The sequence below is a fragment of the Onychostoma macrolepis genome, chromosome 13 (genome assembly GCF_012432095.1).
Source record: "Onychostoma macrolepis isolate SWU-2019 chromosome 13, ASM1243209v1, whole genome shotgun sequence".
NCBI lineage: Eukaryota > Metazoa > Chordata > Actinopteri > Cypriniformes > Cyprinidae > Onychostoma > Onychostoma macrolepis.
The window spans coordinates 1,392,585-1,409,207 of NC_081167.1; the positions used below are offsets into that span (position 1 = coordinate 1,392,585).

Genomic DNA, 16,623 nt, shown 5'->3' on the forward strand with positions numbered 1-16,623 from the left:
TATATTCACACAATATTTTATATAATACCACTATAATTCTTATATAATATGCGAAACTTGTGAAATGAAATATCCTTTAAGATTGTCCAGCAGAGGGTTGTACTCTGTGCTCGGTGATTTCAGGATTGTTGAGTGTCGTCTGTGTGGCGCTGGAGTCGTGTTGTGTCTCGGCTGTCTCTGGCTGCGTTGTCTTCACAGTTTGACAGTCAGTGGGCAGCATCCTCTCAGCTGCTTCAGATGGCTGATTTACTGGTGCCTGTATGTAGAGCTTTCCATCAGCCATGGAGCAGGTCACCGCCTCGGGATTCACTCCTTGAGGCAGATCAAACACCGTCTGAACTCTTGGGTTCTGTAAGAGTACGAGCCCTTCCCATCCTCCTGCTTCTTCTCGCTCTTTCCGCTGACATGCAGCTTCCTGCCCACCTGTCTGACCGACAGTTCTTCTGGGGAAAAGTCTTTAGTGTCCAGCGTCAAAGCAAAGCCTCTTCCCTCTTTCTCCACTGTGCAGGCGACTGGGTAGATCTCCTGCGAGGGTGGCATCTGGTGGATCTCCTCAAAGATCTTGTGCTGAAGTTTCTCCAGCTGCTCCAGGCTGCTCTTCAGCTCCTGCGGTTGCTCTCCGTGTCTGTAAAGAGATGTGATCTCCGGCCAGAGACTGCGCACTGGCCAGTCCATTCCCATGAATGAGCTGAGGGAAGGCTGGAATCCATGCAGGCTCAACATTTTCAGTGGCTTTTGTGATCTACTTTTGCTCCTCGGTCGAGTTGTCTCTCTGGTGGCGTCGTAAGGCTTTTAGATTTGACTCCAGTTCTGTGAGTCTCTTAGCTTTATACTGTGTGTTCATCAGCACCAGCAAGTTCATGAACTTTCCAGGTAGTTCCGGATTCGTCCATCGGGGGCAGCATAGAGAGAAGTGATGATGCCTCACCAGTCACACTCTCATTTTAGAAGATGACCAATACACATCTATTAAACTGAATTTATTGATTTATTCGTTTATGTAATGTTTTTACACAACTTGCAGATAAATACAGAACTCCAGAAAATCTTTTTTTTTTTTTTGGTTATTCACATGCCCACTATATTTTAAAATAGATTTGCTTTTATAAATGATAAACACTCAGGGCTTGCAGCTAATAAATATTTTCTTCGTTTTCTACATTATATGAGGTTGGGTATCGTTTGAATTTTATCAATTTCCGATTCTGATTCTTTTCGATTCCAATGTGATTAAAAAAAGATATCAAACATTTATCCGGTGTCTCTTTTTGTAAACCATTTAGTTGCAGCTGAATATGAACAAAAATCAACAGGCTAAATAAAAACTGGACTCTTTAAGAGCTGTTTATAAGCAAAATAGAGCCGCATGATTCTATAAGATATATATGTATGTATATATATATATATATATATTTTTTTTGAAAAAAAACAAACAAACAAAAAAAACAATGGAAGTTGTGGTTCTTTCACAATTCTGAAGAAAAACATTAGACAACTAAGTAAAATCACATGTAATTTATGAATGAATGATTCAGTGACTCACTCAGGATCATGTACTTGTTTCCTTACTGGATGAATCAGCGTTTTTGAAAAAAATCTCTTGTATGATTCAAAGACAAATACATTTTAACAGCCCCTTTTTGTCACTTACTGGCGTTAATACAGTGACCGCAAGGTGACATGTTCGGTTCACTTAGTTTTGTCATGGCCATGAGATATTAATTCGTGGCAACATCACATTATAGGTGGGGTAAGTGATTTCTGGTAGCCAATGTTGATATTTGAAATCACCAAAACAAACACGTCCCTACCCCAAAAGGGTCTTGCCCCTATTTTGATAGCTCTGCCCCACACATACGTATGCATACAAGGCAACGATTAGTTTTGTGAAACAAAGCAAAACCAATGTTACTCATCTATCGAGAAGAAACAAAGCAACCTCGGCGTCTGATCACAGGCCTTCCCGCTCCTTGAGTTCTCTCCAGCGCTGGAAAGCTGATTTACACGGGTCCTACTTCTTGGTGCGACAAAATACTATAGAACTCATTATAATCAGTGATGCTGTCTACACTGGATGGGACTCGACAAATCCCTGACAGTAAACTGCTGCCGCGTTCTATTTATGACATATTGACACAAATTTCAAATGAGTTTTAACGGTTGCTTTGTCGCATCCAGTGTAGACAGACTTTAACTGTTGCGGCGCGGCGTCCGGTGTACACACGGTGTAAGCCTTCTTTTGTTCCACAGACGTTTCCACTTTTGTTTTTTATCTGCAATCTCTATCTTTCTGTCGTTGCTCGGCTTGGCTAACGTCCGTCATGTGCACTGAGCGCTCTCTCCTCGCATCATGAGTAGACACGCCCCTTACTGCTGATTGGCTACAAGTTTGTTTTGGTACTGGGCCCGACTCAAATAGTACAGCCAATAGGAAAGAAGACGGTAATGCTCATGTGACTGTTCTCCTCTCAGCCATAGATTAACATACACAATGGAAGAAAGTAGGCTCTGTTTCTCATTCATTTTTGTTCGTATGTACAGATTTAATTTAGATTTAGATTATATTTAGTCTTTTGCCTCCAAAATGTTTGTACTTAGTGGCAAGAAACCTGATTCGCTGTCATGGCAACCAGTAGTGGGAACGCCCACTAGCGACCTCATCACCTGCCCCTCGCAACATGCAGCGACAAAAGCTGCTAGTATGAACGGCCTTTAAGCCTGTTTTATTTCTGTACTGTAACGCAGTTGTTAGTTGAGTGTTTTTGCAAACTGCCCCATGTGTGCATGGGAATTGACGACGCTGATAATAAAGGACCACTGTGGAATATCAGACACACGTGAGTCTCTGCTTACACTTGGCTACAGCTATTCAGACAAGCTATCCGGCCTCCCTCATTAAAGCGTTACAGTAGACTGGTCAAAAGTCACTAGTTTTGTCAAGCAGCTGCCTTATACAGTACAGTGGAACAGCTGACACTCCAGAGACAGTGCTGGATGATAAAGGACCATTTGGTACTTGGTTTGATGGGCTTTTATCAGAGTATAGAAATTAATTGTCATATATGAACCTCACATGGTCACCTGGGAAAGAGATTTGGACGTCAAATCAAAAGTAAAGATTGCAGCTGCATCCTTTAAGGTAAAAGTCCTAGATGGAGGGCAGTTGTCATTAATGTGGTAAAGTTGGACACTGGGTGAAAGAGTGTAGAAAAAAATAAAAAAATAGAACAATGTTATTCAGTTCCTATACAACCCTGAAGCAGCTCCTCCCCTCATCACCAAACTCATAAGACAGCTTGCTGAATTGCTGACTGTTGGGGCTGCGAGTGCTTAATTCAATCTTCTGTTTAATTTTATTAAAATATTTAATTATAGACTTTATGTAAACAAAACAAAAGGAAGTTGTCTGTCACTTCCATTTGGAGACTTAGGGTTAAGTACACTCACAGAGTTAAATGTTATACTGCAGCATACTTCACTCACTGCCTATCCCCTGTTATGATATCTGCAATGATCGATGTGTCGTTGGAATATGGAGATGTGTTGAATCAAATCTGCATTGCACCGAAAAGAATTTGGCAATTTTTATGACTGCTTAAATTACTGAAGGACAGACAGGATATGCTGTTGTTTCTTTCCCTAAAATAGTGGTTTCTGGTCATCCGCAAGCTTATTTACAAGCTTCAAAGCAAACAAAGCTCATGTCTCACTCTGTACAGTGTGCACACCAACAAGAGGGACAGACTAGGACACACAGACCAGGGAAGAGCCCAATGAAGAACCAAAGTGCAGCATACCTCGAGAGCCAATCCTGCGGTGAAGACTTCCTCAGAAGTTTCCTCTCTCTGTATTTATCTCCACCTCACTGAGGCTATAACAGAATCGACTGTAATGAAGCCTTGGGACAAGTTTGGATTTGGATGATTTCTGCTGAGATTCATGGATTCATCACAGCTGCTATTATTATGTTGTGCTGGATAGGTGTCTTTAATGTTGTTTCTCTTAAATTTTTGTTTGACCATCCATCTGTTCTGGTTGCTGTTTTTAATCCATGTCAAATGAGTACTGAAATCAAAACCAATTCTCAGCCATCACTATAAAAATATCATTCCACTAGCAAAATGTCATTTGTTTTTTTCTGCTGTCACCTCCATCCTGCAGCTCAAGACTGATGAGGTTTGGTGCTTGCAACATCAAGTAACATCTCAGGAGTATACCATTATAACATTTGCAAGTGTTGAAATGGGATGAAATTATGATTAATCATCTGTCCACTATTTATTTATCTATTTATTTTTGTATATGTAGAGTTAAAGAGCAAAGCATGATAGAAAGGCCTACATGATGGTGGAGAAAATAATATCAGTGAGGATGGTGCTAGTGTTAGTGATGAGTAATGGATGCCAGAAAATAAGGATCAGCTGCCTTTTGAATCTACAGGAGAGTGAAATAGAAAGTATTCTTCAATAGTGTTTGCAATATTTGAAGCTATATTATTTTCCACATGATTTATATCGTTTTACTCATCGGTTTCTTAAATACACACAGTATTACTGTGCTACTGTATTATGATTAAACAAAAACGCATATTGTCCAATCAAGAGGACATCTGAAAATATCTTATATATTCCCAACTCATGATATAAATGGTTCTGCACCTAAACCTTATATGAATTTCACATATTGGATGTGAAACAAACATTCACATCAGTATTATTTTCAGCACATCACTGAACAGCATGTTTAAATATGCATTTCATCAAGAATTCAACTCTGAATACCTCTTGACATTATTTAATTTATATCCTTTTATATATGTAAATTTTTGTGTGTGAACAGGACTTGTAACAGTAGGCTGCGGCATCATGACACCAGTTACCCAGTAAAGAAGAAGAAGAAGACTTTTATTTTGATCTGGCGATATGACGCAATAAGGCTGCGCCACGCTCCTGCATCTGTTGTGATTCGGCTGAAGATAGGTTTGAGTTTTAACCATTAAACAGTGTTTAAATTAGTGCAACTCGTTCAGATAAGTTTATAGTTTTACAAGAACTGTAGAACGAATTATTACTGAACATAACATCGCAATGCTTCATCTAACATCAATGAACGTTATTTGTGAGTAAAGCAGATCCGCACGAGTAACACAAAGTGCGTTTCATTTCGATCCTTATAACATAAATCATTGTATCGTAAACACGAATTCAGTCTCTTGCAAGCAGGAATGAGAGAAACGGAGCTTTTCGAAACTCAGTTAATTTACAAAATGATTGAGTGATTCGAATCACCGCAAGCGACACCAGCTGTTCGAAACCGTGTGAGAACACTAATTTGCAAATGTTTTCATTAAAGTTTGTCTGTCTGTTCATTATTCTCTTCCCAAACATGACAGTGGCAGAAGAACGCTCGGTGAAGCGACAGATATCCACGTCAATTTGATAAAGATGGCGTTTATTAAAGAGGAGAGTGAAGACGTGAAGATTGAAGAAGCATTCAGAGTTAAACAAGAAGATACTGACACACAAACAGGTTGGTTTTGATTCTCAAAGCTGAACTCAGTCATTTGATCCTTCTTAAAATGTTGACAATGAATGATGTTTTTGAAGAACGGTTACACAATTGGCCAACAAATAGTGTTCTTATCATAGACTGTATAAAAACAGGTTCTTATTTGATATGGGGCCTCATTTATACTGTGCATATAACAGATTTGATCTTAATCAATGTATGTATGCTTAAATCCACACCAGTGCTCATATTTGTAAAAACTGTTTTTGGAAAATAGCGTCACGTCAGGGTCTGAGCAGATATGTACACTTTTTCTTGTCGGAGTACTGCATGTTTTTGAAAATGTAAGCTGTTGCAGCCAGCTGTTCTAAATTAAAGGATTTGGATGATGACTGATGATCTTTTATGTTAATGACATTAATTAGGAGTCAAGGCAGAGAGCTGAAACCATTCAGTTGCGTGCGAGTGCAAGATCATTTGCGATTCATAGATTTCAAGTCCGTGTAAAGTGATATTAAAATATGCGTTCTGAGTTTGTCACACAACAGAAAAATGTGTTGTTAACCTCCAAGCCAAATTTGAATGATAAAAAACCCCCGCCAAATAACTAAAATAAGTTATCAAAATCTTTGAAAAATAAGCAGGACTCTCTGCTCAAACGCTGGGGGCGTGTCCGCTGTCGGCGCTGAAACCACGCCCACTCGCGTCTCTCTCAACTGTCAAATACAGCTACAACCTGAATGGATGCTACTGATGCTACCTCTAGTAGTTTAATTGGATTTATACAACCATACATTTTTGAGCGTGCAAGTTTGTTATTTAATTGTAGACGCGCGGCAGCGCTGCAGTGAGTTGAAACCTTCTCGTCTTCAAGGCGAGCGCGGCTCATGGTTGCTTAGCAACGGCAAACACCACAAGAGCACAAGCTCCGGTATGCTTTGAAAGTTCCATGCGTTGTTTTTAAATTGAATGTATTCTGCCACATATTGATGTCTCTGGGCTAAGACCCGGGTATCCACCCTAGAACCGTCCCTGCCTAGAATCTGTATATCTAACATCACAGACATTCAAAAAGACAAACTAAGAACTTGACCTCTCAACATTGTTATTATAGTGTTAGGGGCGGGGCCACGCTCGGTGGCTCCATTGCGTCATCAGGCCACCGTTTTAGCCCCGCCCAAAAAATCCTGAACACAGAATTGGTGAAAAACGGTTTAACTCCACAATTCAGTACTACATAGTCCAGAGTCTTTGTAATGTGTTTCAGCAATACATTTCTAACATTTGTAATGTGTTTAGAAACAATTCTTTCACATCTGAAAGAGACATGTACTGTACACACGTTTTCTGTGCGTACGTTCACTCTATTAATCACACGTACGCATATGATAGTAAGATCAAATTTAGGATGGTTTCTGCTAGGGCTGAACTATTTTGGAAAATCTAATTGTGATTTTTTTTTTTTTTTTTTTTTTTACTAATATTGCGATTGCGATTTAATATGCAATTATTATTTAAAGCTCTTTATGTTCTGTATTATTTAACAAAGACAAGCAATAAATCATTGTATAGTATGACCAACACAATATTAGATAGATTAAACATAAATGTTCTTTTCTGTTGGCCAGGATATGTTATGATGAAATATCCTGGCGCACTAACCGCAAGACTATTGGCACCGACAAATGTTAATTTCTTTGACTTAAATATGAAACGGTATCTTAACAAAACATTTTTCATCAAGCGAACCGTAAAATGTGAGTGATCAACTTTACATTTGTTGTCTGTAAGTGATGTTTTGTCTTCTCGTCATCAAAAGCTTTCACTGTGTCAAACCAGTGTCTTGTAAACACAACTTTTCTGATTAAAATTAGGTGATGCATGAATTTATGTGAATGACATTATTTAACAACTACAATCACAGTAGTATATTGACTGATTTGTTGAACTTCCAGCCTTGTACTCATGTAATAATTATGACAACATAAAGCACTGACAAATAAGTCTGGTCTAAACATTATGAAAGTCAGTAACAAATCACACAAACTAAAGTAGATTGCAGAAATATAAAAACAAATCTGTTGCTTTACCACACTCAGTATTTAGGTAATTCAAAGTCACTGTAATAAACATATGTAATCATGTGGATTGCACTTTTTAAACACCATTTGTCAACTTTAGACAGACTTTAAATAAAAAATAAGTATATAAATATATATATATATATATATATATATATATATATATATATATATATAACCTTATTATATCGCCTATATTATCTTAAGGTTGAAGTCTTCAGTAATGAAATGCAAACTGTAACTGTTACTGCTTGAGTAATTTCCATGAGCCATTTTGAAGTATATTCATATATACGCTTTCAAACATTTTTGCGTGTAGCGTGCCAGGGTTGCCAGGTTATCACAACAAAACCCGCCCAATTGCTACTCAAAACTAGCCCAATCGCATTTCGGGGGGGGGGTCCACCGGTAAAAATCACATTCCGGGGGTAAAATACAAGTGTTTTTTTTTTTGGAGGGGTTCCCCTGGTAAGATTCGCATTTCAGGGGCTAAATATCACGTTTTTGGAGGCAAACCGTGGACTTGGCAACATTGTAGCATGCCAACTTGATGCTTCCTCTGAAGACTGCTTAGATGTGTTCGACTTGAAGCAGCTCTGCTGGACCGAACGGTGTTTGTCATCAAAGTACTGCAAGAGCTATAAGAGAGCGGAAGTCTCCTTATGCTTTCTGTCGCTGTACTTTGATGTCATACACCAATCGGTCTTCAAGTCGAACACACCTCTTTACTCTCGCGAGTCACGTGACAGAGTGTAATAGAAGCCTCTGCAGTTGAAAAATCTCATATCACGATATTATCGCAAATGCAATTAATCGTTCAGCCCTAGTTTCTGCACAACATTTTATTAATGAGGCCCCACGGATTGGGTCGCCTCATGTGGTCAGACATGTTGAGATCACATGACCAGCCACTAAAATGCTAATACTACCTTTAAGTATAGCTGAGAAGCTCCTACTTCCAAGTTGGGCATTCGTTATTACGACATGTCTCCGATTAAATTAGGACATATTAATACGAAAGTAGTTAAAAAAATAATTTTTTTGTAATGAGACCTAATAACAACTTATGAACTGATAACAACAACAATAAACATTCATTTATTTATTAATGGGCTTTCTATGCCTTTATTTGGAAAGGACAGTGTAGATTGACAGGAAAGCATTGGGTGAAGAGAGAGGGGAGCGGGATCGGCAAAGGACCACGAGCCGGGATTCGAACTTGGGTTGCCATGAGCACAGTTGCGCCGTATGTTGGCGCACTAACCACAAGACTATTGGCACCGACAAATGTTAATTTCTTTGACTTAAATATGAAACGGTATCTTAGCAAAACATTTTTCATCAAGCGAACCGTAAAATGTGAGTGATCAACTTTACATTTGTTGTCTGTAAGTGATGTTTTGTCTTCTCGTCATCAAAAGCTTTCACGGTGTCAAACCAGTGTCTTGTAAACACAAATTTTCTGATTAAAAACACCTTTATGCCCTTTACTAAATAAGATTATAAAATATTTGAGTGGCAGTGAGACTCTCATCTATAAATACTTATTTTTATTTAAAAAATGCAGTGAATGCTGCTAATGATATTTACAGCCTCATAAAAGTCAAAGGGGTGAAAACACTTAGTTTACAAAATATTGTCAGTGAAACATACTAACATACCTGAAAATGTTGTAAATAGCAGTAGATAATCATTAGAACAAACAGTAAGTGAGTCATACGTCAAAAACACAAGATAACTAATGAAATAAAACATCACCTGTTGACAGAGTTTAGTAGAGTTTCTGCATGCTGTCTACGTTGTTTCTTCTATTGATGGGCTTTGGCAAGCAAATAAAACAGCCTATGACCAGGCTACTTATATAGCTTTATAATAAACTGCAGCATAAATTGTTTTAATCAAACTGTTTGAAAGTTTGTGAGCGATACAAACAGTTTAAATCAAAGACACAAATTGCACACTAAAGAGATCAGAAGTTTATTTAGGATGAATGTTTCTTCTCCAGGGGCTGGTTGCACCAGCGCGTACTTAGCGTAGTTGCGACATAAAGGGGCACTAAGTTACAAAAAAAGTGTTTTATTAAATATTTTTGTGTTGCATCTTTGACCTTATACGCATTCGGTTACTTACGTAACCTCCTTAACCGCGACAGCCCTAACTAGACGCTAATGGGGTAAACTCCTGTTCAATCACGCAGTGTAACTGCACGGCCGTTGGCTCTTAGGTAAATTCGACTGAAGCGACGACACTGAGTCGTGCAGTGTCATGGCACGGCAATGTACGCAGTACTCGTTCCCGTATCTCAGGGAACCGAGGTTACGTAAGTAACCGAGTACGTTCCCTTTTGATACTTCACTCGTACTGGGGAACCAATTCAATCCCACCATGCCATGTAAGAGGAAGGACTAATATAAACTGGCCTTGAGCGATAAGGACTCAGAGGGACCAATTATATGCTAGCTGAGCCCTGCGGGAAGCAAGAGGGATGAACTCATAGAGGTCAGCCCGGCTTTGGATAATCGTTCCAAGGGTCTAATGTACAGCCTCAGCACTATTATTAGGGCCAAGAGCGTTCTTGAAGAAACAGGCAAAGCCTGAGAGTCAGACTACCTCGATAGGTGTGTGCACTTTAAGCAGATAAAATCCGGGCCTATAAGGCCGAAACGTCCAAGCTATAGAACCTGGCAAAGGTGGACAACGAGGCCCAGCTGGCCTCTGCACAGATGTCTGCAATGGACACACCACTAGACCACGCCTAAGAAAAGGCGACGCCTCGAGTGGAATGGGCTCTCACTCCCACAGGGCTCTGAAGACCCAGGGAGGAGTAGGCTAGTGCGATAGCGTCTACCAACCATCGAGACATACTCTGCTTTGTGACCGGAGACCCCTTGGTGTGGCCACCAAAGCATATACGAAGAGTTGTTCCGACTGCCTGAAAGGGGCGGAACGCTCTATGTAAAATCTCAGTGCCCTGACTGGGCAGAAAAGGTTAAACTCTTGGTCCTCCTCAGAAGAAGGGAACGCAGAGAGAGTAATACCCTGAGCTCTAAACTGGGTGTAGAGCACCTTAGGGACATACCCTTGTCTTGGCTTTAGGACAACCTTGGAGTCGTTAGGCCCAAACTCAAGACATGCAGGGTTTATCGAAAGAGCCTGCAAGTCGCCCACTTGCTTAACCGATGCTAGTGCTAGTAACAGCATGGTTTTCAGCGAAAGCGTCTTTCAGGTTGCAGACTGAAGTGGCTCAAAGGGAGAGCCCTTGAGGGCTCTCAGGACTGTGGGCAGATCCCATGTAGGGACCGTGGGAGGTCGGGGCGGATGCAGCCTCCTAGATCCTCTCAGGAAACGAACAACTAGGTTGTTTCGGCCCACTGACTGTCCGGCTATAGGAGCGTGAGAAGCTGCTATAGCTGCCACATACACCTTGAGCGTGGAGGGGGAACGGCCCTTATCCAACAGCTCCTGCAAGTAGGACAATATCACCGATATGTCACATGATATAGGGTCCTCGCCACAGGTTGTACACCAGGCGGAAAAGACAGACCACTTAAGGGCGTAGAGGCGTCTCGTGGACGAAGCTCTAGCCTGTGAGATCGTATTTAGGACATTCTCGGGGAGAACAACCGATTCCCGTCGAGAGCCCACACATGTAGAGCCCACAGTTCAGGCTGGGGGTGCCAAATCATTTTGTTCGCCTGAGAGAGGAGATCCCGCCTCAGAGGAACGGGCCACAGCTCTGAGATCCAGTGATGGTTTCTCCAGAGTGGGGCCACTAATAGCACTCTGTGTCTGTATTTCCTGGCTCGCCTGATTACCTGGGGGATCAGAGCAATCGGGGGGAAAGAGCATAAGAGTAGGTTGGAGGAACGTCATGAGGGCGCGGTTCAGTAATCTAAGATCGAGGATGGGCCGAAGGCCGCCATCCTTCTTGGGGACGAGGAAGTAACGGCTGTAGAAGCCTGACTCGCTCTGAGCTGGCGGAACTGTCTCTATTACCTCGGTTCGCAGAACGTGAGCGTTCTTGCTCTGCACTGAGGTGGACCGAACGGGGTGCTTGAGGGCACTTGAGGGCACAACAGAGGGCATTTTGGGGGCGGTCCAGCACTGGCGAGACTTTGCCCCTTCCTCTTCTGTTCCACCAGATCAGGAAGACGCCGGGGTGCAGGATCCAAGGTCAGCTTGGGCCGGGGTCCTTGGCGCTTGGGAAGCGGGTAGCGTCTGACCGAGCGTGAGCGTTATCGAGGCTCAGGCTACTGTGCAGGCTGAGCGGGCGACGGCACAGGTTTCGCTGGCTGTGCTGGAGAAGGTCTGGAGCGACTGGTGGCCGTTGCAGAGCTGGATCGTTTAGGCAAGAAGTGTCGCATAGCCTGGGATGACTTCTGTGCTGCAGTGAATCGCTCCGCAATGCCCTTGACGGCAGGTCCAAACAGCCCGGAGAGGAGACCGGAGAGTCGAGGAAGGGGACCTTGTCAGCCTCCTTAATCTCTGTGAGGTTTTGCCATAAGTGGCGCTCCAGCACCACTAAGTTGGCCATTGACCTCCCTATAGCCTGTGCCGTGGTCTTGGTGGCCCTTAGAGCCAGGTCAGTAGCGCTGCGCAGCTCCTTAAAAGCTGAGGCATCAGGTCCTGGCTCATCCATAGTCTGGAGGAGTTTGGCCTGGAAGACCTGTAGCACAGCCATGGAGTGCAGAGATGAGGCGGCCTGCCCGGTGGAGGAGTACGCTTGTCCAGCGAAGGCGGAGGTCGTTCTGCATGGCTTGGAGGGGTGAGCAACCTTAGCCTTCCATCCAATGGCAGTGGGCGGGCAGAGGAAATGACGGCGTGGCATTTGCAACAACGCCGCTGCTCTTTTAGAGAAATTTGCTTTTTTAGGGTCACTGGATGGCAGCAGGGGATGAGCTGGTACCTGTGGAGATCGCTGAAGTGAGCTCGAGAGCAAGTGGAAGCAGCGAGAGGTCGCAGAAAAAAAGGCAGCTTCTATCCCGCAGCGAGGTGTTTCCACGGCGGGCGTCTTCAGTCCCGAGTGTCAGCGAAGGGAGATCGTCGTCGCTGAAGGAGAATTGATCTGAGATCCTATGGTGAAATGCCCGCTTATACAGCCAGATGGCCCCGCCCATTCTGGCGGGCTTCACCGCCATTGGTTCGTTTTCAATACACTGCACGAACCAACGGCCGTGCAGTTACACTGCGTGATTGAAAAAGTCTTCAGTTCTCAGAGAAAAATGAGTTTTCCCCATTAGCGTCTAGCGACGCAGTACGAGTGAAGTATTGAAAGGGAACTTAACTCTACATAGAAACATTTAAGGAAGTCTTTGACCAGGTGATCCGTGGGAAACAGGAGATTTATTGAATTGCATCAATAAGCTCATTTATCTAATTTACGATGCTGTTCTTTAACACAAAGGTGATCTAAACGGCACACTTACCCTTCTGTCTTTGCTATCATTAAAACACTCTGCTTAGAAAAACAGTTTTGGTCAGGTTGTGAGGAAATATAAAACTGGATATCATTGTCATAATAGTGGAAATTAGTGACAGTATCTCTAATAGAAACCATTTACAAAAATAAAAATAAAGGACCTGATACTGAGCCCTGTAGCACTCCATAGTTGTGTCTGATGAGGTTTTCTTCACACAAACAGATTTAATGGTTGGATAGCTAGGACCAAAATAATTCTCAAGCTATCTAAGAGAATGTCATAGTCTATGTTGTCAAAAGAATACTTGTAGTGCAAAATCTGTGATTTTATAAAAGTTACATTGTGACTGAAATCCTGAAATTTTTCACAATTCTCCATACTGTTCCTCAGCAAAACTGAACACGTGTTGAGAAAACACTTTTTCTAATGGTTTGGATATAAATGGTAGCTCTGAGACGGTCTATAGTACATTCACAAAAAAATCTTAAGGCTAAATGCTCCTAATGCAGAAATTCAGGAGCAACTTATCTTAACAAGATAAAATAAAATTATTGTGGAATACAGCCCGAGTTCCTCTTTTTTTTTTTTTTTTTTTTTCTTTGGTAACTGTTAGCTTGAAAGTACATGGGGCATGTCCTAAAGAAAGTTAAGAGTTCAAATATGGAGAAGTAGTTCTGGGAGTGGCTTAATGTGAATAGGATCTAGCATACATTTAGTTGCTTTTGAAGCTTTACATGTCATATCATTTTGATGTCTGTTGCTTTGTGCCATTAAACAGGTTATTTGATGTAGTTTTTTTTTTTCTTCTTCTTTTCCATCTTAGGCCTGATGGCGCTGAAAGAGGATAATCAAGAGCTGAATGAAAAAGAAGATAAAGATGAGAAACATGATTTCATGACTGAAGAAAACATTTTTAATTGCTCTGAGACTGAAAAGACTTTGTCAAGAAAAAAAGCTAAAAAGACAGCGACTAAAGGCAATTACACCTGCCAACAGTGTGGAAAGATTTTTAATCAAAATAGAAACCTTACAGTCCACATGAGAGTTCACACTGGAGAGAAGCCTTATACATGCCAGCAGTGTGGAAAGAGTTTCAGTCAAAAAGCAAGTGTTAAAGTCCATATGAGAGTTCACACTGGAGAAAACCCTTACACCTGCCAACAGTGTGGAAAAAGTTTCAACAGAAAAGGAAACCTGACAGTCCACATGAGAGTTCACACAAGAGAAACCCCATTCTCCTGCCAACAGTGTGGAAAAAGCTTCACTCAGAAAGGAAGCCTTAAAGTTCACATGAGAATTCACACTGGAGAAAACCCTTTTACCTGCCAAGAGTGTGGAAAAAATTTCATTCGAAAAGCAAGTCTTAAAAGCCATATGAGAGTTCACACTGGAGAGAAGCCTTTCACATGCTCTCAATGTGGAACAAGTTTTAAACATAAAGGAACCCTTAATGCCCACATGAGAATTCACACTGGAGAGAAGCCGTTTGTGTGTGGTCAGTGTGGAAAGAGTTTCAGATTTACAGTAACCCTTAGTCACCACATGATAATTCACACAAGAGAGAAACGTTTTATATGTCATCAGTGTGGAAGGAATTTCACAGACAAGAAGCATCTCAAGAATCATGTAAAGATTCATTTGGGAGAGAAGCCTTTCATGTGCCATCACTGTGGAAAGACTTGCAAAAACAAAGCAAACCTTGAGGTTCACATAAGAGTTCACACTGGAGAGAAGCCTTTCCCCTGCCCTCAGTGTGGAAAGCGTTTCGCACTCAAAGGAAACCGTGAGGTTCACATGAGGCTCCACACTGGAGAGAAGCCTTACAAGTGTCTTAAATGTAAGAAGAGTTTCATGTATCTTAGAGAGCTGAAATGTCATTTGCAAACTCATTCTCAAAAGAAACTACAACATTCAGTGTGTGAAAACAAGTTTACTAAGAGGAGCAATTTCAAAAATCATCTCTTTGTTCGCTCTGGAGAAAGGCGAATTAATTGTGATCAGTGTGATAAAAAATTTCTTTTGTCATCACACTTACAGATACACCTGAAAAGTCATGCAGATGTGAGACCCTATTCTTGTTCTTTCTGTAGAAAGAGTTTTAAATGGCTCAGCAGTTTAAAATGGCACCAGAAAACATGTATATCTGTGAAATCAAAGCTACTGTCATATAAATGAAAAACTTCAAATAATGAATAAAACACAAATATATTAAATTATAAATTAAAATGCTCCATCGGGACAAGACCATGGGAATCAGATAAGCCCTTTACACAATCTGACATGGCTGTGGTTGGAATTGAACTGCGGGTTTCATCTGGCCAGAGGAGAACTGGCCCCCCGACTGAGCCTGGTTTCTCTCCAAGTTTTTTTTTTTTCCTCCATTCTGTCACAGAGGGAGTTTTGGTTCCTTGCCGCTGTCGCCTCTGGCTTGCTCAGTTGGGGACACTTAATTTCTAGCGATTATCGGCAATTTGATTGCACAGATACTATTTAAACTAAACTGAGCTAGACAATGACATCTCTGAATTCAATAAAGAAATGCCTTTAACTGAAAATTGAGTGTTTAATCTTATCATTATAAATTACTGATACTCGATCCTCCAATTTGATACTGTTAAGTGCTTTGACACAATCTGTATTGTTAAAAGCGCTATATAAATAAAGGTGACTGGACTACTTTCACGCTGCAAGTGAATGTGGGCCAAATGGATTTTCTGCTCTTTTTTTTGCCTTTGGTGAGGCTGATCTGCATAAGATATGGATTAGAGGTTTCCTCCCTCAGGAATCTAATATTTAATTTGATAATTGTGTTTTTGTCATCTAAGTTCCACTGGATGCAGCGGTGGTGGAGAAGTTCATAACTGGGCTGGAAGCGGTGGGTGAACTGATGGAAATTTTTTCATTTAGCACTAGTGATGCCATTACTAGTGGTGTTATGGGTGCCTTTTGACCAACTGCCTCATCCTTTATATCATAAGGCAGCAGTTGCTATGAAAAGTGAATGATCTATTCCAATGTCACAAATAATGATCTGCATTGTTAATTTCTTCAAAGAATATAGCCGCTTGTATATTTGAAATTTAATTTCATGATAGGATTGGAAATGTAAGAATCTGTATAAGATCTGACTCTCACCTTTTGTTTTTTAATGACTCTTGGTGCCCCTGTCCCATTCTTTGAATAATTACGCTGATTGGATTTGGACAGGTCAAATTCTTATACCTGCATAGTTCATTTGCTCAAGGTCGTATCCCAGTTACTTTGTCTCTTATCTCTAAGCACTGTCCTTTAAATGTATATACAACTACAATGTACAGATAACCGGTTAGACTTGATGACTGCAGCAATCAACAGCACATTCTTAAAGAATCCTGCTCAAGATACACAGAGCCTCCTGGTCTTTGCCAGTAACAATCATGTCATATGTAATGTGAATAAAAATCAATTGTGCTGTTTGTCATACATATATATATATATATATATATATATATATTATATAATAATTATTATTATTAAACCAAGTGGTAATTATTTCATTGCAAAAGAGATTGTTTGACCACCAGATGTTCCTTGGCAGGAGTGAGATGTCATTTAGTCCTTGCTTATACTTTATA

At 41.0% G+C, this 16,623-nt stretch overlaps 1 protein-coding gene and 1 pseudogene across 5 annotated transcripts; one reads left to right on the forward strand and one right to left on the reverse strand.

Annotated features, from left to right (window-relative positions):
- Positions 1–76: 76 nt before the first annotated feature.
- Positions 77–922, reverse strand: LOC131552045 (heat shock protein 30-like; annotated as a pseudogene).
- A 3,967-nt stretch (positions 923–4,889) lies between these two features.
- Positions 4,890–16,418, forward strand: LOC131552038 (gastrula zinc finger protein XlCGF57.1-like). 5 transcript variants are annotated; one of them, XM_058795425.1, is made up of 3 exons: positions 4,890–4,979; positions 5,393–5,529; positions 13,833–15,791. In XM_058795425.1, the coding sequence occupies exons 2-3, from the start codon at positions 5,445–5,447 to the stop codon at positions 15,182–15,184; spliced, it is 1,437 nt and encodes a 478-aa protein (XP_058651408.1). In that variant the 5' UTR covers positions 4,890–4,979; positions 5,393–5,444; the 3' UTR covers positions 15,185–15,791. The 5 variants fall into 5 exon arrangements, with proteins under 5 accessions (XP_058651408.1, XP_058651411.1, XP_058651409.1 ...); XM_058795428.1 differs by adding an exon at positions 15,835–16,418 and having other exon boundaries at positions 4,932–5,529; positions 13,833–14,846; XM_058795426.1 differs by having other exon boundaries at positions 4,932–5,315.
- The last annotated feature ends 205 nt before the right edge of the window (positions 16,419–16,623 follow it).